The sequence below is a fragment of the Festucalex cinctus genome, chromosome 11, assembly GCF_051991245.1.
Source record: "Festucalex cinctus isolate MCC-2025b chromosome 11, RoL_Fcin_1.0, whole genome shotgun sequence".
Classification (NCBI taxonomy): Eukaryota; Metazoa; Chordata; class Actinopteri; order Syngnathiformes; family Syngnathidae; genus Festucalex; species Festucalex cinctus.
The window spans coordinates 26,444,185-26,472,086 of NC_135421.1; the positions used below are offsets into that span (position 1 = coordinate 26,444,185).

At 39.6% G+C, this 27,902-nt stretch overlaps 1 protein-coding gene across 1 annotated transcript in view; it reads right to left on the reverse strand.

The window, feature by feature from the left end:
- The window catches only part of kcnj3a (potassium inwardly rectifying channel subfamily J member 3a), a 38,098-nt gene extending 10,488 nt beyond the window's left edge, over positions 1-27,610 (reverse strand). Inside the window, exons 1-3 of the mRNA XM_077537018.1 lie at positions 27,005-27,610; positions 26,141-26,822; positions 23,931-24,147 (exon numbers count right to left, since the gene is read on the reverse strand). Of these exons, the coding sequence (XP_077393144.1) occupies positions 23,931-24,147; positions 26,141-26,821 (898 nt within the window). The 5' untranslated portion in view covers position 26,822; positions 27,005-27,610. The remainder of the gene's footprint in view (positions 1-23,930; positions 24,148-26,140; positions 26,823-27,004) is intronic.
- Positions 27,611-27,902: the final 292 nt, after the last annotated feature.

Below are 27,902 nucleotides of genomic sequence, written 5' to 3' on the forward strand. Positions count from 1 at the left end.
TGCGTAAGTGCGGATCCATTACACTTCTTGGCTCTTGTAAATGATCATGCCTTCGCCCGTGTGACCACGTAGAAGACAATACTATTACATTTCAATCCGCAACGGGGGTGGCCCGTCTCAAACAAGGGCCACATAATAAAAAGAGATACTCCAGCAACCTGCTTCTTTCGCCGCAGACAAATCCGCAGTGTTCAACCACCAACACTCCGACATATAAGCGCACCTCCATTATACGAACGGTAAAAAATTGTTTTTATTCACCGTATTTTCCGCACTATAAGGCGCACCGCATTATAAGGCGCACCTTCAATGAACGACATATTTTAAAGCTTTTTCCATATATAAGGCGCTACAGTAGAGGCTGGGGTTACGTTATGCATCCATTAGATGGTGCTGCGCTAAAGGGAATGTCAACAAAACAGTCCGATAGGTCAGTCAAACTTTATTAATAGATTTACAAACCAGCTTTCTGACAACTCCATTCACTCTCAAAATGAATAAACAGCTGTTTTATTATTTTCTCTGAGGTAAAGTATTAGTATTAGCTAGCGATCCAAGATGGCGGGATCTTCCGCGCATGCGCGTCACCGATAGCGTCTTGACAGCGAGACCTGCTGCGGCTTAATATTGATCCATATATGAGGCGCACCTCATTATAAGGCGCATGGTCAGCTTTTGAAAAAATTGAAGGCTTTGAGGTGCGCCTCATAGTGTGGAAAATACGGTATTTTTATTTTTTTTTATTAATTTATTATTTATTTATTTTTAGGAAACAGCACTGCCACGAATAGCGAAAAAAATGCAAGTAATTGACACCCTCCCCCCTAAATATTCTTACAATTACCTATATAAATCATTAAAATTTTAAAGACAGCAAGTAATCCCTCCTCCTTTGCCGGTGTTGCGCTCCAGACCAAGTTAAACCTGTGATATGGAAATATTCCATTTAAATGCACCCTTGGCAAGTTGTTATTGCATTTATGGCACTGGTCTTTAAACACACTTAAAAAAAAACAAACACATTTAAACACAAATTATATTAGAAAGATATTAGAAATTAGAGTGAGCAAGAGCAATAAGATAATGCCAAAATATTGTACAGTCTACCGATCCATCTCGGGTTTTACTTCCCAGAAGTGCTGACTAGATGAACAGCAAGCCAAACTTTGAGTCAGGAGATTTAATGACTTCTTGAGCGTACCTAAGAACATCATATAATAAACCGAATATGAGAACATAAAACATAAACAGGGATATAAACGGCCCCCTCTAATGACACATAACATCAACAGACCAGCTTATAAAGTGCAGCAAACACCTTGTTGGGGACAGGCCCGGCCTCCACTAATAACTGACTCCCATTAACCCTTTGACCGCCAAAAACGTTTAATAACAATTCGTAAAATCACGATATATGCCGCCATAATCGTTAAATGACGTCAACTATGTTTTTTTTTGTTTTTTTTTGTTTTTTAAATCAATGTGCAGTGCAACATCTTAGTGCAGCGTTGCCTGGTCAATAGGTTGTGGAATGAAAAACATTCACTATGGCCAGCAGATGGCAGCATTGTATCTCTTTTCAATGGACTGCCAGTATATGAAATTACAATGAAACATGACGAAATCTGATGAAATAGAATTTTTCAAGGATGATGTGAATGATCATATTAAAGTTTTTTTTGAACGTGTGGCACTAAAAGTTAAAATTTCCAGGCAAAAAAAAAAAAAAAAAAAAAAAAAAAAAAAAGTAAAAAACAAAAACAAAATATTTTTTTGATTTTGAAGAAAACAAAATTGGGTTTCTATGAATACGCAAATCCGCGAGTAGCATCTCAGAATAAACATCAATAATCATGCCCAAAAACGTACCATTATAAAATGAACCCGACGCCGTCGCTTTCTGTAGGCGTAAAAAGCAGGATTGAAGAGTTTGGCCCTGCGATTGGCTGGCAAACCAGTTCAGGGTGCACCCTGCCTACTGCCCATAGCCAGTTGAGATAGGCTCCATCATGTGCTAGAAGTAAGCTAGCAGACTTCAAGGCAAAGTTTTGTCGTATAATATTTTTGCGAAACATAGCACTCCGAAAAATTTGTAAGTTGTGTTGCTCATGTCTCAAAGTGCAACAGTATAAAAATAACCTTAACAAATTAACATTAACATACTGTAATATTTACTGAATTTAATTGAGATTTAAAAGAGTGAAAACGTTTTGTAAAAATGGTCATTTTTTGTTTCATAAAAATATATTTCCATGTCACTCATTTTACCCATTTAGATAAACATGTTTGGGTTTTTTTTTTTTTTCAATAATTGACTTAACGCATTATCTGTGATATTGCAAAATAGAAATATTCTGCTGCCTCCCATTCCTCTCAGTAAATACCTTAACTCCAGCAACTGATTGCACTGCTTGTACACACAACTGTGCAATTTGTCATTGTCTTTGTGTGGTCCTGGCAGCCGTACAACGATGGGGGGGGGGGGGGGGGGGGGGGGGGGGAAGAAAAGAAAAAAAAGCCCCGCTGTGCGAAAAGATCTATTTCTAACAACAGTGGTCAGTGTGTAGTGGCTTCACTTGATTATTATGCTCAGTGATATTTCGTTCACCAGGTGGCCAGAAACCACAAACGGATGTTTCCCTCCAGAGGATGCAAATTTCTGGTTTAGTGTTACAATCACCATGAATTAGTCTTTTTTTTTTTTTTGCAAATAAATCCAGCGTAAGCAAAGCCAATCTGACCACTACAGTCAATGTTATTTTCAAAAGCGAGTCTTGCATCTCTCCGCTAATGAGGATTTTTCAGGCTTTCCACTAATTTGAAGGATTTCGGATTCTCGTTACTCTCTTTCTGGCTTTCCGCTCGCTTAGCATTTTAGGCTAATGACGTAGCTCAAGAGCGGGTAGAGAGAGAGAAAGAGAGAGAGAGAGAGAGAGAGAAAAAAAAAAAGCCTTCAGAGGTCTGTCAAAATTGAAGTTCAGCCGGCAGTTCAGCGCTCTCATTTGGATTATCCATGTGACAGCACTAACAGCATTAAAATAATCCTCTGCTGAGTTAAAAAAAAAAAAAATAAATAAAATCTTTGAAAAAAACATTCAGCAACATGATGGAATGATCATTCATATTTAATGAATATACAGTAATACCACAAATATTTTACTTCTTCTAATGCTAATTGCTGCAAAACGGAAACAGACAAAAACATACTTTTTTTTTTCCCTGATGAAAGAAGAGACTTTAATCTTTCTATTGAACGGTTCCATGCTTTTATAGCAATAGAACACAATATTCCGTGGGCCTTGCAAAATCAGTCAAAATCCAGTAAAACAGCGAACGGGATTGCGAAATGTGAAAATGGCTGCGAGTCAAAGAGTTAAGACAACCATTGCTGCATGCAAATTGCTGTACATGGAATAAAAAAACGAGTCAAACAATAACAAAGACAGCAAAAGACTGTTATTCTATCCATCCATTTCCTCAACCTCGTTCGTGTCAACCATTCACACTCACGTTGCACATCTGAGGTCAATTGAAAGTCTTGAGTGAGCCACGCATGCCCGTTTTCGAACCCATATCGATACTCGTCAAAGAGCACACTCGCCAGATTACCATCTCCGTTTAAGGCTCCAAATAAATGCACTTTTTTTGTTGTTGTTGTTTCTTAATAGTGCGCAGCTTCTGTGGCCTAATAGAGTGAGGCAGCCGCAGAGTCAGCACAGTGACAGCAAAGATAAAATGGCTTCTTTGTTGGGGGGGGGGGGGTTGCTGCTGCCGCTGCAATAGAAAAGCACTGAACTCAGTCAGCCTTGATAGTGGTGGAAAAATAAATAAAGAAAATAAAACCCGAGTGCTTTTTCCACCGACTTATCCTATCGTGACGACGCTTATCCGGTTTGTCAAATCTGGAGGGTGATATTCATATTCTCGGCGGCGGACGATCTGCGGGCAATCGAGCGTCGATCTTGCCGCTGTTGCTTTCATCCGCCGCAAGTTGCGTTGAAATTGGGTTTGTTTGTGGAAAGCGGCTTCTTAAAAGGATTCCAGCATCTGAGAGTTCTTTATTCTATTTAGAGAAGAGCTCACAAAGTACCTCTTCATCGCACTCCCCTTGTCTCTTCCTATCGAGCTCTCTGTTGCACGCAGTCACTCTCAGGCACACATACAGACACGCACGCGCTCGCCAGTGCGGTGCTGTCAGCAGAGTCCCCTGACGAGCTTTTAGTCATGGAGGAGGATTATGTGTTAAAGGGAAAGAAAATTTTGCCATTTTGAGGATTGTTTTGATGTGATACCTTCAAATTACAGTAAAGCAGTATTCCATTTCTAACACCACTAATTGCAACTTGGCTGTTCCAAGTTCTGACACCATTTTAACTCGGGATGTTCGATACCACTTTTTTTCAGACCGATACCGATACTCAGACCCTCAGTACTCACCGATACTAGTGTTGTTCCCATACCGTTTTTTGGCTCCCGATACCGATACCGATACTCAGCTTTGCCGTATCGGCCGATACCGATACCATACCGATACTTAAGATTTTTTTTTTTTCCTCAACATGAAAAAGCTGTCCTGCCATTGGTTCAGAGCATTCAAGGGCCAATAGGATATCTTAGATCGGCATGCAGTGAACATGTCATATATCGGTGAATGTTATGCATGAGCAAGTCACAAGATGCTGCATCCAAAATTCTATATTAGCGTTGGAATTAATGGTATCGGCATGTTACTTGTGAGTTAGTCACCGATACCGATACCACTGTTTTTATGCAGTATCGGCACCTCTGCCGATACCAGTATCGGTATCGGAACAACACTAACCGATACCGATACCAACTGCCGATACCAGTTGTACATTTTGACAAATAAAAAAAAAATCACTAAAAGATGTTTTTAAACAAATATATTTCCTTTAATTTCGACAAAAAAAAAACTCAGCACAGTCACTCTTCAATAGTCTTAACGCTCAAAATAAAACACAAAAATGCTCTTTTAGTTGAAGATTCACAATTTTGAAGTATTTCCAAACCGGTGAAGTTTTGGTGAAAAACTGCTGCAAGCTAGCGCCACTTACAGGCAAGGAGGACTCACTTAACTGCCATCGGTCGCTTGTACTCGTCTGCGTCACGAGTACTCGAGTACTTGAAAAAAAGGCTGGTATCGGCCCGAAACCGATACCTGGTATCGGTACTCGCCCATCCCTAATTTTAACACAAGTCAGGAGTACAACAAGGATTTGAATCTGGGACCAATGGGACAAAAAAAAAAAAAATGCTACATTGACCATCTCACACACGGTCTTAAGCCAGCACTCCACAGAGGGCCTGGTCTCAAACGATCCCACTTCTGACACCATTTTTTTTTTAATACAGCAATCTGTATGCTGCCTTCAAGGAAGGTGGGAAGTCGGATACCTTATATCCCACTTTAGAATCTTGCAGTTCCAACCTCAAAGCATTCGAGGAAAATGTAAACAACAAAGATGGCTGAATCCAATCAATTGTTTGTTGTTCTAGTTAATCCAGTCAGTCCAAATCACGTCGGTGTACATGAAGTTACTTATTACGAATAACTAAAATAATGTTATAATTAATAAATAGATCATTATTTTGATAATTGTGTTAATTATGTTTTGCCATTCACGGTCTTTGTGTCTACGGGGGGGTCACCATTGTTGAGTGACGTCAGATTGAAGCCGGTCGATGATGTCAGGGTCTTTTTTTTATATTTTTTTGGCGACTTTGCAAGTCAGATTTTTTAAAAGAAAATTTTGAAAGTCTGACTTCCCACCTTCCTCGAACGCAGCATAATACTTGGCGACCTGGATTTGAACCCAAATGATGGCTCAAGAGATACCGACAAAATTGACGACCAGTTTTGGCCAATACTTAACTGGAAGCGAATTTTTAACAGTGGCGTTTTAGTATAAAGTAGTCTTTTTTTTTTTATAAAAAAAAATAATAATAATAATGTTTGTTTAAAAAAAAAAAAAGGAGTCTTTACGGATTTCACTTAACATAAATGGGCTAGGCGCTTTTTATTTATTTATTTATTTATTTATTTAAAAAAAAAAAAAACATCTTTCTAGTCTTAACTTGTAAATATATTTTTTTAAGGCTATTTTGGCCAGACATATTTAACTTTTAATATTGTTATGGCAAAAATTAACATTTATAATGTACATTGTTTTTTTTAAATGTAATGATTGTGTAAAGCTTGAATGTGCGCCGATCCCAAATTTGATGTAGTTGGTTGTGTTTTTGAAGCTCGACAATACTTTGTCAACAGCACAGAGTGTTAACGTTAAAGAATGAGCTTTGTGAGGTCTGACGGTGTTTCACTGTGTCCATAGTTCTAATAACATCAACCCATCCCATTCATTGTGCAAAACGCAAAGAACACCTATTGATCCATAATAGGTGCTGCTGAGTCAGTTAAACCGTAAAATTGCAGAAGAACGCTGAGGCATCGCTGAGACAATCTCATTTTAATGGTTAGATGATTGCATCATATTTAAAAGTCAAATTCAATATAAACCCTTTTTTTTTTTTTTTTTTTTTTTTTCGAGCTCAGTACAGCAGCTGTTTCTATGGTGACCAAGCTGTAAAAAAAAAAAAAAAAAAAAAAAAAAAATGATGCAGCATATCCAGAAACATTCCATTGCTTATTTCACTGTATGAATTTGCTCGGGTGGAAGTAAGTCCCTTGTGCTGTTTAAATTGCGTCCAAGTGTGCGATCCTTTTGCAAAAGTGGCATACAGTTGTTGGCAGCTCGAATCTTTTATTGCTTCAGCACATCGGAGGCTGAGCTGAGCGAGAAGAAAGTGTGTGTGTTTGGGGGGCAGAGGAAGTGCACTGCTGCGTGGGGGGGTGGCGGTGCCGATGCCGAGGAGGCTGGAGCGGGGATGCGGTCGGCGGAAAAAAAAAGCGGAAGACGATGTGAGCGGGAGGCTGCAAGCCATCTCGGCGCAAGGTGGGGAGTCGGGCAGGGATGAGGAGCATATGGCCGCCGGCCATTAACACGCGCCGTTGAAGCAAGAGTTGAACGCTGCATCGGAGGCCACCCGTTATGGCATTAAAGGCAACCGCATCGAAATTATACAGCACAGCATTCATTTTCTGCAGCCCCTTTCCCGAGCAGACTTGGGCGAGAGGGTGCACACCTGCAATAGGTGAAAACCCGTGACATAGACTACGTTTACATGCCGTCAATATTCGGGTTAAGGTCAAAATTCTGGTTTCTGAAAGCACTCCCCAATACATGGTAGACTTCTTTTCCCTCTTATCTCTACTTTGTGTATCTCCGCTGGCTAGCGCATGCAAGTACTTCCTGTACTCAGAAGACCAAGATTCCTTGTGGATAGAGCAAACTCGCTGAGTTCACAAGATCATACTCTGTGTTCTTGATATTGACAAACGGGAGGAGCCTATAAGATCAAAAGTCATTTAATATACCCTAGTGTATTAACTATTGATATTATCGGCAATGTTATTTATTAGGGATGGGCGAGTACCGATACCAGGTATCGGTATCGGGACGATACCAGCCTTTTTTTCAAGTACTCGAGTACTCGTGACGCAGACGAGTACAAGCGAGCGATGGCAGTTAAGTGAGTCCTCCTTGCCTGTAAGTGGCGCTAGCTTGCAGCAGTTTTTCACCAAAACTTCACCGGTTTGGAAATACTTCAAAATTATGAATCTTCAACTAAAAGAGCATTTTTGTGTTTTATTTTGAGCGTTAAGACTATTGAAGAGTGACTGTGCTGTTTTGTTTTGTTGTTTTTTTTGGTCAAAATTAAAGGAAATATCTTTGTTTAAAAATATCTTTTAGTGATTTTTTTTTTTATTTGTCAAAATGTACTACTGGTATCGGCAGTTGGTATTGGTATCGGTGAGTACTGAGGGTGTCAGTATCGGTATCGGTCTGAAAAAAAGTGGTATCAAATATCCCTATTATTTATGGTCTTCTGCTTCAGTGGAGTGCTGTGTTTTCACTTTTACATTATATCTTGTTTTGTTTTTGTTCTTTTTATCATTATTATTATTATTATTATTATTGTTATTATTATTGTCATTATTATTATTATTATTATTATTATTAATGTTGTTGTTGTTGTTGTTGTTGTTATTATTATCAATGTAGCTTTGCTGGAATAATTCATTCCGAAATATTTCCATTTCTAGTTTTACATAATTTTTCTATTGGAAAATATGCCAATACCATGAAGGGATTCAATGTACAGCATGATATGAATTTTAGGCCATATCACAATGCTTTATCTAAATAATCGATTTTAACTTTTAACTTCAATTGCAAACTTGTTGTGATTCAATCAACGGCATCTCAGTTGGTTAATTGCTTCAAGACGCGATTAATCAACGATCAATTCCACAGTGTGGACAGAATTCTTAATGACTGATGAATCCGTTATTTTATGACTTAAAACCACGATTCCGAGGTGCTTCCCGAGCCTTTTTGTCTCTTCTGGTACGTCTTGAAAGTATCATTGCGATATAACAAATGAGGAGTTTGATGTGTTCGCCCTTGAGAGAATTCAAAAGAAAAGGCACAAACAAGTCCAGACACGGAGAGTCGGAGTGACGAGAATAGAAAGGGAAAATCCCGGAGGAGCGTCTTGCTGGAAGGCAACATATTCATGTTAGCTTTGCGCTTGGGCTTCACCATTGATTCACCTGCACTTGAGGGACGGCGGCGGCTCGACCAATCAATGCTGCCTGCGGCCATCGCCGCTCGAGCGTCGCGAGCTCTCCAACAAGCCGAGTTTCCGATATTATCACGGTAACACGACACGTCGCACGTTGCCCCGAGTGCCCGTCGTCGAACAACGGCGAGCTTTCGGTATGATACGGACGCGTCTCGTAGCCTGAAGAGGAGACACTGTCAGCGAACGGTTTCATCACGCAGGTTCAACCGGGGTGTGCCCCCACCCCCCCCGTAGCTCATCTATCGGTGATTTATTGCCATCCGGCGGAGTCTTGACAAATCCCGAAAGACACAATTAATGCGCGACCCCTCGGGAAGCCAGCTCAGTTCATCTAAAAGGGATAATGAATCCAGGACGTCTGGTGGCCATTTTGTGGAGTTCACGTCGAGCGCACATGCACCGGTAGGTGTAATGATATACCTTGAAAAAGTAACTTAGTTACTTTACTGATTACTTGGTTTTAAAAGTAACTTAGTTACTTTACTGATTACTTGGTTTTAAAAGTAACTTAGTTACTTTACTGATTACTTGGTTTTAAAAGTAACTAAATTGCGTTACTGATTACTTGATTTTAAAAGTAACTAAGTTCAATTAAAAGTTACTTTTTTAGTTACTTTCAGCAGCTGCCGAACATAAAAATAATGCGGGAGAAACGGAGTTCCAAATACTTTGTTGAAAGTGCATTTTTAACATGAAAATATATATATTATTTTTTTTATGAAAAACAAAATAGGCAGTCTCTCTTGACTTCTTGTAACATAAATACTTTTTATAGTAGAAGTAGGAAAAAAAATCTTAAATCAATGAGGGATTTTTGCTAAAACTAAAACGTTTTGCCAACATGCTAAACCTCTTATGATGAGTAGAATTTTAAAGGGGAAGTCAACCTTAAAGAATTATTGACAAAAATATGTTATATGTGACCTCACTAGTCTAAACATAGCATTCTGATTAAAAACTGTCAACTGTCAATCAAATACAACCTGGAAAAACGGATGCTACGTCATCTAGCACAAACTACGGCCCGGGGGGCCATTTGCGGCCCGCCGTCCATTTTTCAGTGGCCCGCGGCATATGCTAAAAATGGCATTTGACTCGGTTCAAATAAAATAAAAACAAAAATGTTTTCTAGATGGTAAAAGTAAGAAGGGAGGGTGTCGAAAAACACAGGTGCTATTAAAGGTTATTTTAGTAATAACTAAAACTAACAAAATAACTAAAACTAAAATTAAAAAATCAATTTGTTAACGAAAATGAAAATGCTTTTTAAAAAACAAAACCTAACTGAAATTACGTTTTATGTTTACAAAAATAACTAAAACTATAATTATAGCAAAAATGTTCTTCGTTTTAGTCTTTGGTGTGATTTTTAGATTTTTTTTTTATATAAACCAGAATAATGACGTTTGAAAGTATGTCACACAGAAGTGACGTCATCTAGCAGCAGCCAATAGAAAAGCAGCAAAAGATGACATCGCCCACTGTGTTTTTTTTTTTTAAATATTGTGCACAAGCAATACACATTAAAAAAAAAAATACTACTACTGAAACTAAAACTAAATTAAAACTAAGCATTTATTAAAGGATTAAAACTAACAAAAACAGAACCACCCTAAAAACTAATAAAAACTAACTAATAAAAACAAAGACGCTCTAAAACAAAACAAAAACAAAAGCAAAATAAAAACGAACCACTATACTGTAAAATGAAAAAAACAACAAAAAAAACTTTTATAAGCTATGTGGTGCCTTGACACGGAGAAATGATGCCAGACCCCAAATTTCCCTGCCATCCAATCGCAACGCATAAATCCAGAACAGATTATTTCAATTTCCATTATTTCCCCTTTGGCGGAAAAGTCAAAGTTGAACAAATAAATCTTCAGCCGGAACAGATTGCGTCCAACTGTAGCGGTTCCACCGTAATACGTGGAATTCCACGCAGTCAATAACCCAAGAGCATGAAATGTAGTTTGAAGAGTCACCTCGCCATTTTCAATTCCGCGTGGACGGCCGCGAGTCTCCCGAGTCGTCACCCCGAGCGCATCCGATTTGGACGGCAAACGACTCTTCTGCGAGTTATTACTTCCCCTCCGAAGTCACTTTCACCCTTGGGGAGCGGCAGCCCGCCATAAATTACGGGTCAGCTCCTCCAGGCAGTCACAGTCCAAGTCGTCGGGAAGAAAGGAACAAACGCGCGCGTGCAGCCGCGGATACGAGCCCTAATTGAAACTGATTAGTCCTTGCGTACAAAAGCAAACTATCCGTTTTCATTTCAATTACGTGCGCTGATAATAAAAGCGTGGATCGGGCCATGACATTGGCTGCTCTGCTAATCAACTGCAATGAATGTTGACAATTAATTACACCGCCTGATTTCTTTGAAAAAAAATAAATAAATCTGCATGCAGCAATTACTCTTAATTCCATGTTTCAAGCTTCATTTTCACAACAAAACAAGCAAAGGTAAGACGGCACCATTAGAGGGACGCATTATTTCCCCCTGATACAAAACAGGTAATAATTTTTTATTTCGCTGAATTGTAGAAGCCCTTTTAAACGGCTTGCATTCATGATGGAGCCGCAATCTCACGCATGCATCTGTGTTTATACTTTCAAATGCAATGGAACCTACACAAAGCTCCTTTCACAATGTATAATTAGCAGCATGGATAGCGGGCATTATTTCCAAAACTGCTCTCTCGCACATGAATAAACATGACCAGTTGATCCAGTCTCCGTCGCTTGCCACCCACGTTCGCTTTACAATCAAGCAGATGCGCTATTTTTCAATCTCGAGGACCGGCAAGAGGGGGGCGACAACAATAATAAACGTGGAATGCAGAGGAAGATCATGCTTTTGTGATTTTTCATCTTTTGGCCACCGGTTGCCTCACAAAAACTTTAATAGTTAAGTATTAAGCGTTTAGTGGAGGCCTGAAGGATTTGCATTTTTTCCCCCCTCAATATTGCAATTGCAATTTAATATGCAATTATTATTTCAAGGCCCTCTAATCTAGGGATAGACCGATTATCGGCCGGGCCGATTATCGGTGCCGATATTTGGCATGTTGACAAATATCGGCATCGGCCTTTTTACGAATCTGAAGGCCGATAAAGCTGGAATCTCACCGAGCAGCGAATGCATGCGAACGTAGCAAATTTTGTGCTTTCATCAAGATTTGTAAGATGTTTCTAGACGCTTTTTACTTGTTGCAAAGACTTTTCAAACGTATTCAGTCAATTTTTCACTGTCTGCGAAGATCTTTTGAACCCTGACGAAAACCCAAAATTAGATACATTTAATTTTGTATACATTTGTCACTGCTGACACTGGGAAGTCCCAACACTTTTTAATTTATAAAAAAATAATAATAATAAAAAAAAATTGAAATTACGTTGAAAATTTGGAAAACTTTATTTACAGTAGAAAATTTTAGAAAACTATTTATTCTCTGCAAACACTGAAGTCCCAACACTTTTTAATTTATATAAAAATAATAATAAAAAATACAACAAATTTAGAAATTATGTTGTAATTTTGGAAAACTTTATTTACAGTAGAAAACTATTTATTTATGTATTTATTTATTTATTTATTTACTTGCTTAGTTTTGAATTTAGCTTAACACATGCTGATGAACCTTGGAAGTTCCCTACAATTTCTGTTAATTTTTAATTAAACAAAACTGTCTATTCTTAATATGTTTAAAATTAAAAGAAAAGTTTTTTTGTTTTTTTTTACGCTATTATTTTCTCTTTTACTGCAAATGAATATCGGCTTGAAATATCGGTTATCGGCCTCCTTGACAACAAATAATCGGTATCTGCATCGGCCCTGAAAAAAACATATCGGTCTATCACTACTCTACTCATGTATTGTTTAAAAAAAAATGCAAGCAATAATTTAATCTGTATTACAGTAAACAATATCAGATTTATTGTAACTAAATGTGTTGGTTTATAAAGTCATAAATCAGTTTCCAACAATAATGCAAACAAATCTGTGGTTTATTACTTCAACTTCTCATATTTTGTGCACCAATAGGTCGCAATGACCTTATCAAGACATGATGTAAAGAAATAAAATATAAAATATTTTTAAAAAAAAGCCCACTGACCGACGGAAATCCTTTTTTTTCCTCTTTGAATAACAACCTGTTTTGAATTGGGGTACCATATTTTCCGCACTATAAGGCGCACCCGCAATGAATGACATATTTTAAAACTTTTTCCATATAAAGTCGCTAAAGTAGAGGCTGGGGTTACGTTATGCATCCATTAGATGGTGCTGCGCTAAAGGGAATGTCAACAAAACAGTCAGATAGGTCAGTCAAACTTTATGAATAGATTACAAACCAGCTTTCTGACAACTCCATTCACTCCCAAAATGAATAAACAGCTGTTTTAATATTTTCTCTGAGGTAAAGTATTAGCATTAGCTAGCGACCCAAGATGGCGGGATCTTCTGCGCATGCGCGTCACCGATCGTGTCTTGACAGCGAGACCTGTTGCGGCTCAATATTGATCCATATATAAGGCGCACCGGATTATAAGGCGCATGGTCAGCTTTTGAAAAAAATTGAAGGCTTTTAGGTGCGCCTTATAGTGCGGAAAATACGGTAATTGTTCGGCAACAACAATCAAACAGAGTCGTCAGTGGAGCCCTTTCCGGCAGGGAACATACTGTGAAGTCAACACCTCATCACTAATTTACGACCACTTCCAAATATGATTTATTAAAATCCTTTCATAGACTTCACCACACATCGAATTCTCAGTGCATTTGCATGCATTAAAACCACCAAAGGTTACAAGTGCAAACAGTTTGCATGCAGGAGTTTGTGTGTTTTAAAAGCGGGGAGAAATACAGACCTAATGGGCGTGTTAGTAAATTGTGGCTCCGTGCAAGGTAAGCAGAGCTGTATTGAGTTTTGTCAGATGCCAGGGTTAGCGTTAGCTTCTGATAAGTGGACTGCTCAATTACACAGTGAAGTCTCAGCTGTCACGGCAATGGAAGTGAAGCTCCTCAAATCACTTCAACGTAATTCTTTGGCCCCAAAATGGTTAGCAAAACTCCTTTTGACATACAGTACACATTTCATTTTTTCCAGCTCTACAAAAAAAAAACAATTGTCAAATTTAATCGGAAACTTGTACTGTATGCCCGTTGATATTGTGCTTCCTATGACTACTAGGTGGCAGTATAATGCAAACACGGATAATACATGAAGAAGAGCTTCACAACAAAGTGACTCCGTAAGATTCAGTGATATTAACTCATTTGCTCCCAATAACATGTAAATAGTTTTTTTTTTTAAATGTTTTAAGTGTCCCAAAGACGAATTTATACGTTTTTTTGTTTGTTTGTTTGTTTTATGCTCGAGCAAACATAAGGCTTTGATGCAGCCTCTCAACTGCAAAGAACGGTTGCAGAAATGGTAGTTATTACACAAACGGCCAGCAGGTGGCAGCAGAGCAAAGGAGATCAACCAGGGCCATCTAGTAAAAAAGCTCAATTACTTACAATTTTAAATAATTTGTGAAAACTGATTAAACTTAGCTCTCTGATGAAAGAAACTTGAGTTGAGATGTGTCATTACATCCATCCATCCATCCATCCACTTTCTTGACCGCTTGTTCCTCACAAGGGTTGCTGGCGCCTATCTCAGCCGGCTCTGGGCAGTAGGCGGGGGACATCCTGGACTGGTTGCCAGCCAATCGCAGGGCACACAGACGAACAACCATCCACACTCACAAGCACACCGAGGGACAATTTGAAGCACCCAATTAATGTGCCATGAATGTCTTTGGAATGTGTGAGGAGACCGGAGTACCCGGAGAAGACCCACGCGGGCACGGGGAGAACATGCAAACTCCACCCAGGAAGGCCGCGGCCTGGACTCGAACCCGAGTCCTCAGAACTGGGAGGCGGACGTGCTAACCACTCGTCCACCGTGCCGCACCATGTGTCATTACATAAGAAGTAATTTCAAACAAAAAGCAGCTCACAAATTTCCCATAAAAGATTTTTTGCATTTCTAGCACAGCGCCTCTCTTTCTTTCTGCTTTAATTACATGCGGAGAGTTCAAGTTAAGGAGGGGCGGGTGGGGGGAGGCTGACTCAATAACACTGGCTGTGCCACTGCTCACATGCGGCCACGTTTCTGTTAAAAGAGAGAGGGAAAAAAAAAATAAATAAAAATAAAAAAAACACCATGTTGCCTTTATGAGCCGTAATAAGATCATTAATCACACGCCGCTGCCTGCCAGGGATTTTACATTCAGATAAGCCAAACACATTTCGTCGGGGGCAGATTGCTGTCGTTCTCCGAGCAGGCAAAATGATTCATAATCCTGCAAAATCAATGAGAGTTGCGCTATTATCTTCTCATGTTTTTTTGTTTTTTTTGAACAAATGACACATGTACAGTATTGACCACAACGTAGCCACGAGTTGAACCAACGCACGAGGATCACAACTTTGCAGATTTTTTTTTTTTAAATCTCAAATGATAAACTGGAGCTACTGTTGCAGATAATTGCATTATTAACACGCGTTCGAAAAGGAGAAGCGGTCCGTTTGTTTGGCGAATCATGAGGGAGTCGTCGCAATTGCACTGCGGAGCGTCTCGGCCTTATTAAGTTTATTGGATATGTTTGATCAATTATTTTTAAACATACACCTTTAATATCTTTTCACGTCTCACGCGCCCTTTGTCTTAGCGCACCAGCACAAAGCAATGAGATCCAGTTTAAGAGCTACATTAAAAAATGTCATTACTGTTAATGGACTAATTATTACATTGTAATTACGATACTGGAATTGCTACGTTCAGTACTCGAATTTGTAAAAGTGCACCGATACTAGGGTGCACATCGAGACCACTTCATTAGCCTGACATACCGTGTACCTTCTGGGTACGAGCCGCATGAAGATACTCCAACTTGATTGCGCAATCTGATTAGCGATTGAACCTCTGTATCCTGCACAACTTCATTATTATTATTATCATCATCATCATCATTATTATTATTATTATACATCCATTTTAATCTTAAAAAAATCTCCATAAAATGTGCTTACTTGCACTACAACTTTAATTAAGATTGAAAAAAAAAAATACACAACTGTATTTGGTTATAATAAATATAAAACTTTTTCCGCACAAATATGACCTTATTCTTGTAATATTACAACAGTCATTTCAAAACTAAACATCTTTTGTTCTCAAAATTATACAATTTACAACAATTAGGGTCTTTTTCTTACTTTTCAATCTGGCCCAACGTTGTTAAAAGCTAGAAAAAACTAACAAAATAATTACAACTACAATTGAAAAAAAAAATAAAATGGTTGACTAAATAACAGAAAAAAAATGAAAATGCTTTTTAAGAAATGAAAACTAACTGAACTTTGTCTTCGTCTTGGCCAATTAATATCATAAATGTGCTCTCGGGGTTGATTTTAAGTGCATTTATTTCGGTATTTCTGTTCATCCGTACAGAAGAAAGAAGTTCAGTCGTTTGAAAATTTCTAGTTTATTTATTTATTTATTTATTTATTTTATTATGCAATACTTTGTGACTTTTTTTTCATTTTGCATTCAGCAAATGCTCCATATATACATAAAACTAATACTAAAACAAAAAAAAAACTTAAATAAATAAATAAAAAACAAAAAAACAATACTGCCATAAAAATTAATTACAACTACCTGAATTAAAAAACAACAACAACAACAACACAAGTCAAAATGAAATAAAAACTAACTATAATGAAAAATCCCAAAGCATTCTAATCCTGCTTTGTTCCTAATACACCTTAATGAACAACAATTTGCACACTATATCATCGTATTGTGTGACCTTTTGCTGATTTTTTTTTTTTTGGCGGCAACTCCTGTATTGGATCTCATTAAGTTTGCGCGAGCAGATACTTTAGTGATGCTGTTGCAAATTGGGTGTGCACCTAATGTTGTATCTCACAGACTGTTGTGCGTATCGGCTGTAGCGCGGGATCATTACTGCGAAAGCGACACGCTGCGCCGTTCCAATTGATGTCGCTTGTGCGAGCTAATGTCGCTCGTTAAGTCATCCTCCACTTTTAATACACGGAACTCGAGCTTTTCCTCGCCGCAGACAGTCGCGGCGCCGCTGCATTAATTGCCGCGCGATGTAAAGCCGATAGACCCCCGAGCACAACGATGTGAAAACATTCGTCATCTCGCAGTGGCACAAAGACAAAAAAAAACAAAGAAAAATAACAACAGAGCCGCTCCTGGCGTTATTCCAGTAGCAAACCTCCACGTCTCATTTGGAGAGCTCGTGAAGTTGGGATCAAAAAACAACCTTGAGCTGCGACTCACAAGCAAGCAAGGAGGAAGGACTTTTGTGGCGGTCTTATACAATGCACAAGTAGAACAAACCTACACGTTGTGCACTTGATAGTTTGTTGCAAAGGTGCAAAAGTTCATTTTGCAAAGCAGCCATGTGCAAAATTATATGATGGATGCTGCGTTTGCATTGCAGTCAATGGAGTTGGCGCGCAACGGAACGACGGCCGCGGCTCATTTTTGCCATTAAGAACTTTAATCATTATCGCTCACTTGTGTTTGTTATTGACTTCCTCATTTGCTCCCGATAACGTGTAAATGTTTTTTTGTTTTTTGTTTTTTAGGTTTTACGTGTCCCAAAGATGTATTTATACATTTTGTTGTTGTTGTTTTTTTCATGCTAGAGCATACTCGAGTATGAGTACTCGAGTACTTGAAAAAAGGCTGGTATCAGCCCGATACCGATACCTGGTATCGGTACTCGCCCATCCCTAGTAAATATCATTCACACTGTATACTTTAACAACACGAGACACCTCCGTGTGTTTAACTCATTTGCTCCCAATAACGTGTAAATACGTTTTTTTAATGTAAGTGTCCGAAAGACGTATTTATACGTTTTTTTTGTTTGTTTTTTATGCTAGAGCAACCATAAGGATTTGACTCAGCCTCTCAACTGCAAAGAACGTTTGCAGAAATGGTAGTTATTACACAAACGGCCAGCAGGTGGCAGCAGAGTAAAGGAGATCAACCAGGGCCATCTCGAAAAAAAAGCTCAATTACTTACAATTTTAAATAGATTCGTGAAAACTGATGAAACTTAGCCCTCTTCTAATGCTAATTGCTGCAAAACGGAAACAGATAGAAACTCGTTTTTTTTCCTGATGAAAGAAGAGACTTTAATCTTTCTTTTGACAGCTCACCTGTTTCCTAGGTTTGGTCATGTGACATTCACAAGCTGAGCTGCGATTGGTTACCTGAGCGCCTGTGATGTCATTTTCAGTCGACAGCAAGTTGCAAAATGTGTTTTTAAAGGTACTAATTGTACATGAAAAATAATTTTAAAATTTATTATCGGCAAAATATTCATGTTTGACTGTCAAAAATGGCTAAATAAGTAAAGTATCCCTTTAAGCATTACCTGGTATCTTGGCAAATATATAAGTTGCTAGCTGTCCTCTTTCTGATATCTAAGCAAATTCGGTAGCGAGGCTTACGCAACTAAGTAATGTCTGCCATCTAGTGGTGAATAGTGATATTACATCTTAAAACTGTAATAGAAGAATCACGTATTTAATTTTTGCCCCCAAAATAGATTTTTTTTTTTTTTTTTTAATGTCTACCTGCAAGACAGAAGATCGTGATTGAGTTGCTTTAACTATATGTGGAAAAAAAAACAAGGACAGGTCATGTGACTTGGACGCCATCCTCACTAATAAACACCATACATCACGTAAATATTACATGCTATTGCACCCCCATTGTGCCGCAATCACGCCTGCGGGGTGATTTTTCCTCCTTTCACTCGGCTCCTCCTTAAGCGCGTCGCCATGGCGCTATCTTAACAAAGCAATTTCATTCCGCCGTCTCATATTTGCCTGCTTTATTACACAAATCCTGTTATCATTGTCATATTATAGGAACGAAACAAGCTAAGTTTAGTTGCGGTGCTGCAATCCTGCATACTCGAGGAGGGGTTGCCATGGAAACAGAGTTGCAGAGTTGGCCAGAAATGAAAGCATCGGAGGATTTTTAGACTTTCACTGTACATCAATTTTTAACTGTAGATTGTTTCTACGCCGGCGCCGCACGGAAACATCGAGGAGGTAAACAAGTGAGCGTAACGGACCTAAAATAAGCAATCCATGGACAAGCTGTGGCTCTGATGCGGCGCATTAGCCTGTGCCAATGCCTCCGACACTGTAAATCTTTAAAGCGGCATCTGCGACCGTCACAATGTGCGTTCAAACGATCGGCGTGATCCACGTAATTGATTTTGACAAATGTAGGACGTGACGAAATTATATACACATTCATAGAGGTGTCTTGAGACGAGAGTGACCCGACTGACAAGTTTTTCGAAATTCCGGCTGTCATTCGGCCATTTTTTTGTTTTTTGGTTTGACTTGCGAGATAAATATTGGAAATATGTAGCGGTTTAGCAAATGGTGAACAAATCTTCAAAAAGAGGCTTCAAGGTGTTTATTGCCACTCCAAGTTGAAGTTTACTATTTAAAACAACCGCATACTGTAGCTTTACCTGAAAGAGGAAGTCAACCTTAAACATTTAATGATAATATATGTGACCTCACTAGTCTAAACATGACATTCGGATTAATATTACATTTGTGGAATACGAGTTGTGCAGCAAAATGCAGCCGCTTTTATCCATCTCAGGGGGCGGCCATTTTGTGACTTGCTGTCGAATAAAGATGACATCACAGTTGCTCAGGCAACGACCAATCTCAGCTTACCAGTTTTCTCAAGCTGAGCTGTGATTGGCTGTTACCTGTAGTGCTGTCACTATCGAATATTTTTACAATCGATAAATCGACTAATCAGGTTCATTTTAATTTTGCATCAAAGTATACTATAAAGCATTTTTTTCCCGATTACTATTTATTAACCAGTGATTGGTGGTTATTTTGTACTTTGTATTTGTATAATCACTTCATAAAATTAAAAAAAAAGGTGGTGGGGATTGATGTTAACGATTCAGTCATTGTTTTCCAAAGTAAAAACCGATGTCTGCAAATGTCTTATTTTGATTACACACAGAAGATTACTACAGAAATAGTGAACAATTACTGTCCATATGCTGAAATCAGAAGATTTGGACAATTTTAAATGGCTCCAAACGATTACTCGGTTATTAAAATAGTTGCCGATTAATTTGGTAATTGATTACTTGTCAATTAATCTATTAATTTGACAGCTTTTGCTACCTGACACCTGAGCAACTGTGATGTCATTTTCACTTGACAACAAGTCGCAAAATGGCCACTTTCTGATACTGATAAAAACTGCTGGATTTTTCTGCTTAACTCATATTCCACGTAATATAAACAGGAATACAGTATTTCGACTGGTGGGCCTACATAGAACATCATTATTGTCAAGAATTTTTGGGGGGTAGACTTCCTGTATAAGAAAATCTGCTTAGCTTAATACGAAAAGCGTGAATGCTATTTTTAAAAATTATTTTATTTTGTCTTTTAGCCTTTAATTAATAGGACATCTGAAGAATGTATGGAAATGCCGCTGACATGCTAACAGTTAGCATGGATTTTTTCTGTTTTACTTCCAAAGAATCACACTGACAAAGAGCACCAGGACTCAGAACACTTGGATCTTGAACGTAAACAACTGGAACTCCAACATTCTCAGCTCAGATGACTGTGGACTGTGGAAGGTGTAGATTTTGAGTTCCAGACCTCTGGATGGCCACCGCTTGTCCCACCAATCGCATCGTTGTCCAAAAAGTATGCCATGTAGATTGTTAAGCCGCTTTCACACCGCCTGCGCGGCAAATTGGCGCATCAGAAGCATGGCAGGAGAGCCAAGATTTATTCGCTTATCCTTTTCAGACAGAACTCACCGAAGCGGGATATCGCTGTGTCCGGAATGCAACTTCCCACTGCCTCGGGTGTCCGTCTTGTGAGGGTACGAATCAGATAGGACTCAAATATCTGCCAGTGTGACAGATCAAAAATTGTCTTGTCATTGTCTTAGGGACGAGTCAGTCCAGGCCAAAAAAAAAAAACTGTATATAATGTTTAAAATTAGGGATGGGCAAGTACCAATACCAGGTATCGGTATCGGGCCGATACTTGCCTTTTTTCAAGTACTCGAGTACTCGTGACGCAGACGAGTACAAGCGAGCGATGGCAGAGGGGGAAGACGTTGTCAAGACGCTATCGGTGACCCTGCGCAATCGGTGGCGCGCATGCGCAGAAGATGCCGCCATCTTGGATCGCTCGCTAATACTGATATTTTACCTCAGAGAAAATAATAAAACAGCTGTTTATTCGTTTTGGGAGTGAATGGAGTTGTCAGAAAGCTGGTTTGTAATCTATTAATAAAGTTTGACTGACCAAGCTGACTGTTTTGTTGACATTCCCTTTAGCGCAGCACCATCTAATGGATGCATAAAGTAACCCCAGCCTCGACTGTAGCGCCTTATATATGAAAAAAGTTTTAAAAAAACATGTCATTCATTGAAGGTGCGCCTTATAATGCGGTGCGCCTTATATATATGGTAAGCCTTTTAAAAGCATGTCATTCATTGAAGGTGCGCCTTATAGGGCGGAAAATACGATAATCACTTTGAGCATGAACTATAGTAAAGGCATCCATTCTACTATATCATTATTTAAGTATCAAATGTTTCAAGTAGGAGGTGGACTGTAGCTAATCTGTGCGCCACACAGGCAGACATATTGGCAGTGATCCTGACTTGAGCGCACTCCGTGACAGTTCTCATTACAGTCAGTCAGTCTTCAGGCCCAAATTTTCCCACAATGACACGCATGCACACGCACGCGCGTACGTCGAAGGTGCGAATAAAGGCGGCCGCACGGCGCCTCGGGTGCTAATGAAAGTGCATTAACTTGCTATGAACACATTCCATTAGGAATTGAAAGGCTAATTTCCATTTTAAAAAGTCGGCTGCCACTGATCTCGCCGCCGTCTGCCGATTGCATTGCAGGATTTCCCTCACACTTTACCGGCTGTGTCAAACACGCAGTCAATTTAAAGGAACCATACTTGAGGCACTACTCATCACAGAAAATGGAAATCCCCACAATTCCAAAGGGACCATACAAAGCAAATTATGATCTCCCCCCCTCGAGAATAGCCACCGTGAAGTATCTCGCTGGGTGAGCAGAAGCAGAAGCAGAAGCAGAAGCAGAAGAAGAAGAAGAAGAAGAAGAAGAAGAAGAAAGAGAAGAAGAAGAAGAAGAAGAAGAAGAAGAAGAAGAAGAAGAAGAAGAAAGAGAAGAAGAAGAAGAAGAAGAAGAAAGAGAAGAAGAAGAAAGAGAAGAAGAAGAAGAAGAAGAAAGAGAAGAAGAAGAAGAAGAAGAAAGAGAAGAGGAAGAAGAAGAAGAAAGAGAAGAAGAAGAAGAAGAAGAAAGAGAAGAGGAAGAAGAAGAAGAAAGAGAAGAAGAAGAAGAAGAAAGAGAAGAAGAAGAAGAAGAAAGAAAGAAAGGAAGAAGAAGAAGAAGAAGAAGAAGAAGAAGAAGAAAGAAACGAAGAAGAAGAAGAAGAAGAAGAAGAAAGAGAAGAAGAAGAAGAAGAAGAAGAAGAAGAAGAAGAAAGAAACGAAGAAGAAGAAGAAGAAGAAGAAGAAGAAGAAAGAGAAGAAGAAGAAGAAGAAGAAGAAGAAGAAGAAGAAAGAGAAGAAGAAGAAGAAAGAGAAGAAGAAGAAGAAAGAGAAGAAGAAGAAGAAAGAGAAGAGGAAGAAGAAGAAGAAGAAAGAGAAGAAGAAGAAGAAGAAAGAGAAGAAGAAGAAGAAGAAGAAAGAGAAGAAGAAGAAGAAAGAGAAGAAGAAGAAGAAGAAGAAGAAGAAGAAGAAGAAGAAGAAGAAAGAGAAGAAGAAGAAGAAGAAAAAGAAGAACGGGAAGAAGAAGAAGAAGAAGAAGAAGAAAAAGAAGAAGAAAAAGAAGAAGAAGGAGAAGAAGAAGAAGAAGAAGAAGAAGAAGAAGAAAAAGAAGAAGAAAAAGAAGAAGAAAAAGAAGAAGAAGAAGAAGAAAAAGAAGAAGAAGAAAAAGAAGAAGAAGAAAAAGAAGAAGAAGAAAAAGAAGAAGAAGAAAAAGAAGAAGAAAAAGAAGAAGAAGAAGAAGAAGAAGAAGAAAAAGAAGAAGAAGAAGAAGAAGAAAGAGAAGAAGAAGAAGAAGAAGAAGAAGAAGAAACCAAACTGTTTGAAAGCAGAGCTCACAAGTGTACACTCGGGGTGGGAATCACATTTTACAATCTCATATTTACATTTTTCCAACGTGACTAGCGAAACGCCACAAATAATCGCCACCCCCCCTTTAAATACGTATGGAGGCCAAAAGATGTCGGCAAAGCAATGAAAACTGAGAGGACCATAAAGCATCAACTCTGTTCATGTGGACGCTAAAAAAAAAAATGCTGGTTTGTTTTCCTAACCCGCTAGCTGTGGATTTCAAGCCGATTGCATTACTTTTACCCAAGGTTGGGTTCATTATTTTGACTCAACTAGATTGGGTTGAAGAGCTGACGTTGGTTGCCATTTTGGAGTTTCGCGTGTACTGAAGTTCCAGTAGATTTAACGTCTTAGAAAATGTTGGTGCGATGGACAACCTATTTCCTGGTAGGTTTAACCCATCAGTATTGGTAGTTTATACGCCATTGCTGGGTTGAAATCTTGATCCAATGTACTGGGTTAAAATTTTCAACCCAATGCGCACAATCATGAACCCATGTTACATAAAAGGACTGTATTCAAATTTAGAAACATTTTCTAATTCTAATATTATGACTCATAACGGTATAAATGTTTGTCTATCCATACTGTGCCTCGAGAGACGCGATATATTACGACACTTAGCGCCATTTCATCACCCAATGGTGTTAAAATACTTGGGTTGTAAATGCCGTTACTTGAAACCAAAATCAATCATCCGTGATGTATAAATGCTAACTGCTACTATTACCAGCCACGTATGCCACAGACACAAAAATCAATAAAAAGCAATCAAGGGTTCGATACGATGCCCATTTGGCTGTCAGCTGGTAAACGATGAAAAAGATCGATACCGTTCATATTTCACTTTCGCAAACAGTCGCCGCATCATTTCAGGGAAACCAAACAAAAAAAAAAAAATCCTGGTGCGGACTCACCCGTGGTCTCCACGATGCCCTCCAGTATCACCACAATTTCAAACTGCTCCGTTTGCATGGACCTCTGCGAGAGGTCGTAGAAGGGGCTTTTGGTGTCGATCACGTGACAGATGGTGAGCGGCGAGACCAGAAAGAGTTGGTCCGCCCCCGTGCTGAAGCCGACGTCCAGCTCCAACTGGTCCAGGGGAAGGAACTCGCCTTCGGGGGTCTGCCGAGACTGAAGGGGGAGGAGACAAGGAAATACATGGTCAGGTCAATGGATGGATGGATGGATGGACGGACTGCACATATGACGAAATGATGACATGACAAATTACAGTAGATAAGGACCAAATTAATAAACTTAATTTCTCATCTCAAAATATACATCACTAATCACGCCCAAAGATGTACAACATAAAATAAACCTACACCTGTCGCTTTCCGTTGGCGTAAAAAGCAGGATTTCAGCAGATGATGTTCTATAATTCTCAACAAAAACTAGGCTGTGTTGAAATACTTCCTGTTTTGTTCTTCTTTCAAATTTAGACCATCTAAAAAAAAATGTTTTTAAAAAATGATGCCATCTACTGGTCAAGAGTGTAATTACATCCACTACAAACAGGCGTAAGGGCAAAATAGTTTTAATTCATCCACATTGGAATAACACCAATCTCGTCGCCATGTGGATGAGTAACAACTAAACTTGACAAGGGTGTCGTTTGCATTCACGATGCTGCTTGTGGCCGAGTTAGCACATCCGCCTCATAGGTCAAAGGTTGTGGGTTGAAATCTGTTGGCTGACCTTCCTGTGTGGAGTTTGCATGTTCTCCCCTTGCTTGTGGGGGTTTTCTCTGGTCTCCTTCCACATTTCAATTATAATTGAAGATTCTTAATTGTTTTTAGGCGTCAATTTGTCACGGCCAAGTTTTAATAGACCTAAACTGTAAAAAGTTAATTCAACACATAAATTGCAACCAATCCTAATACGTAAGCTGAATAAAATAGCCATAATAAATTATGTAGACCCAACTGAAATTCAATAATTTACAACAATAAAATTGCTTAATACTTAAACAGCTCCAAGAGACCAAAAAGGATGTCTTTGGTCTGTTGGAGATAAAAAAACAGTAAACAGGCAAACATTCTGAGGGGCATAACTCAGGTTGTAGTGTGGCAGTCTCCCAAACTTAAGTTTGTGAGTTTGTTCCTCAACCCTTGAGTGACTTTATTTTCCCTCCAATTATTTATTTTACTCTCTCCCTAGACAGTGTAAATGTTAGCCTACTCTAAAACTGAGTCAATTTGGTCTCACTTTACTCATTTGCTCCCAATAACGTGTAAATACGTTTTTTAAATGTTTTAAGTGTCCCAAAGACGTATTTATACGTTTTTTTGTATTTCTATGCTAGAGCATACAGAAGGCTTTGATGCAGCCTCTCAACTGCAAAGAACGGCTGCAGAAATGGTAGTTATTACACAAACGGCCAGCAGGTGGCAGCAGAACAAAGGAGATCAACCAGGGCCATCTAGAAAAAAAAGCTCATTACTTACAATTTTGTGAAAACCGATGAAACTTTCTAATGCTAATTGCTGCAGAACGGAAACAAATAGAAACATACTTTTTTTTCTTGATGAAAGAAGAGACTTTAATCTTTCTTTTGATAGGTTCCATGCGTTTATAGCAATTGAACACGATATTATGTGGGCCTTGCAAAATCAGTCAAAATCCAGTAAAACAGTCTCCCAAACTTAAGTTTGTGAGTTTGTTCCTCAACCCTTGAGTGACTTTTTTTCCCTCCAATTATTTATTTTACTCTCTTCCTAGACAGTGTAAATGTTAGCCTACTCTAAAACTGAGTCAATTTGGTCTCACTTTACTCATTTGCTCCCAATAACGTGTAAATACGTTTTTTTAATGTTTTAAGTGTCCCAAAGACGTATTTATACGTTTTTTTTGTTTTTTTTGTTTTTTTTATGGTAGAGCATACAGAAGGCTTTGATGCAGCCTCTCAACTGCAAAGAACGGCTGCAGAAATGGTAGTTATTACACAAACGGCCAGCAGGTGGCAGCAGAACAAAGGAGATCAACCAGGGCCATCTAGAAAAAAAAAAGCTCATTACTTACAATTTTGTGAAAACCGATGAAACTTTCTAATGCTAATTGCTGCAAAACGGAAACAAATAGAAACATACTTTTTTTTTCCCCTAAAGCGACTTGGCCGACTTACTTTGAGCAGTTTGCAGCGGATCTGCGCGGAGACCATGTGGCTGTTGCGCAGGTTTCCCACCCGGAACATGAGCGTGAGCTTGCCGTCGCGCATGGAGATGGCCGCGTGCTCGCTGAACATGAGCGTCTCGGCCCTCTTCTTGGGCTGGGACATCTTGATGAACATGCAGCCGATGAGGAAGGCGTCCACGATGGAGCCCAGGATGGACTGGAAGAGGAAGAGGATGATGCCCTCGGGGCACTTGTCCGTGATGTAGCGGTAGCCGTAGCCGATGGTGGCCTCGGTCTCGATGAAGAAGAGGAAGGCGGAGGGGAAGTTGTACACGTTGGCCACGCACGGCGTGTACTTGTCGTTGTGCGCCTTGTTCAGGTCCCCGCGTACGTAGGCGATGAACCACCACATGGACGCCATGAAGAGCCAGGCCACCGTGTAGGTGAGGATGAAGATGAAGAGGTTCCAGCGCCATTTCAGATCCACCAGGGTGGTGAACAGGTCCGAGAGGTATCTGCTCGTCTCGCCCCCGAGGTTGCCATGCTGGACGTTGCAGCGGCCGTTCTTGTCCACGAAGCGCTGCCGCTTGCGCTTCTTCTCCGCCGGCGCCTGGTTGCCGAAGCCGGAGCCGCTGGATGAGGTGGTCACAACCTGGTAATCGTCCCCGAATTTCTTTCGGAGTGCAGACATACTACGGAAGAAAACAAGATGCAGTGAGAAAATGATCATGTAGCGGTGGGGAAGACAGTTAGGAATAAAAAGTCCGCTGGTGCGAGTTGCCTCCTCCTCCTCCTCCTCCAGTGTCCGTGCGCAAAGACGAAAATAAAAGAAAAGGAGAGAAGAAAAAAGAAAAAAGTGCACTGCCTCGCTTGCCTTCTGCTCACACCGTCCTCTTTCTCCACGCACGACTCCCGCTGCGCCCCACAGCCATGAAATAATCACCAGGGCGCGTGTACTTTCGCAAGCCAGCCGAGGGAAGCCATCAGAGACGCGAGAGGGGACAGCTAAGACAAAAACAAAAAAAAACAAAAAAACCAATTACGCACAACAAGCTAACGTGTCCACTTCTTGTGGCTTCCTCATCACTGGACACAACTTGCTCGAATATAGTTCCAAATCCAAATTCACGCGCTTCCGCGCAGTCCTATAAAAGCACCGCGTAAAACGATGAGCTCGATTTTCCAGGATCGGGGAAAAAGAATCGGCATCGGCTGCCGCAAGGCTTCGCTCTCGCTCTTTTTTTTCTGCAGTCCTGCTGTGGACTGGACAGGTGGAAACATGCATCCAATTATCCAAATGCTTCAGTTAGTTAGTCCACTTTCTCCTTCTCTCCCTTTTCAGGCTTTTCAGTGGACTCTCATGATGATGATGATGATGGTGGTGATGATGATGATGTCCTCCTCCTTCTCTGCTGCTTCTTTCCATCTGACTTCTCCTCGATCGGCGAGCTGCTCCTGCGCACTCGCACACGCTGCCAGTGATGCGTTCACTGGCTTGTGGCGCGATGACAGGCAAGAAGGAGGCGGGAGGTAAGCGGGAAACTGTGGAACAACGCAACGTGCACGAAAAAGTGGACGTGATTCGTTCTAATTTGATAAGTGGATCGTTTACTGTGAATAATGTGAATTTAGGCTTCCCGCATGTCTAAAACATTATTGAAGACTAAATGAATGAGTGAGGTGGTTCTAGTGGTTTGAAAATAGCAATCAGTGTGAGCAAAAAAAAAAAAATCGTCAGTCTTTAGCTAAAAAGCAAAAAAAATAAAAAATAA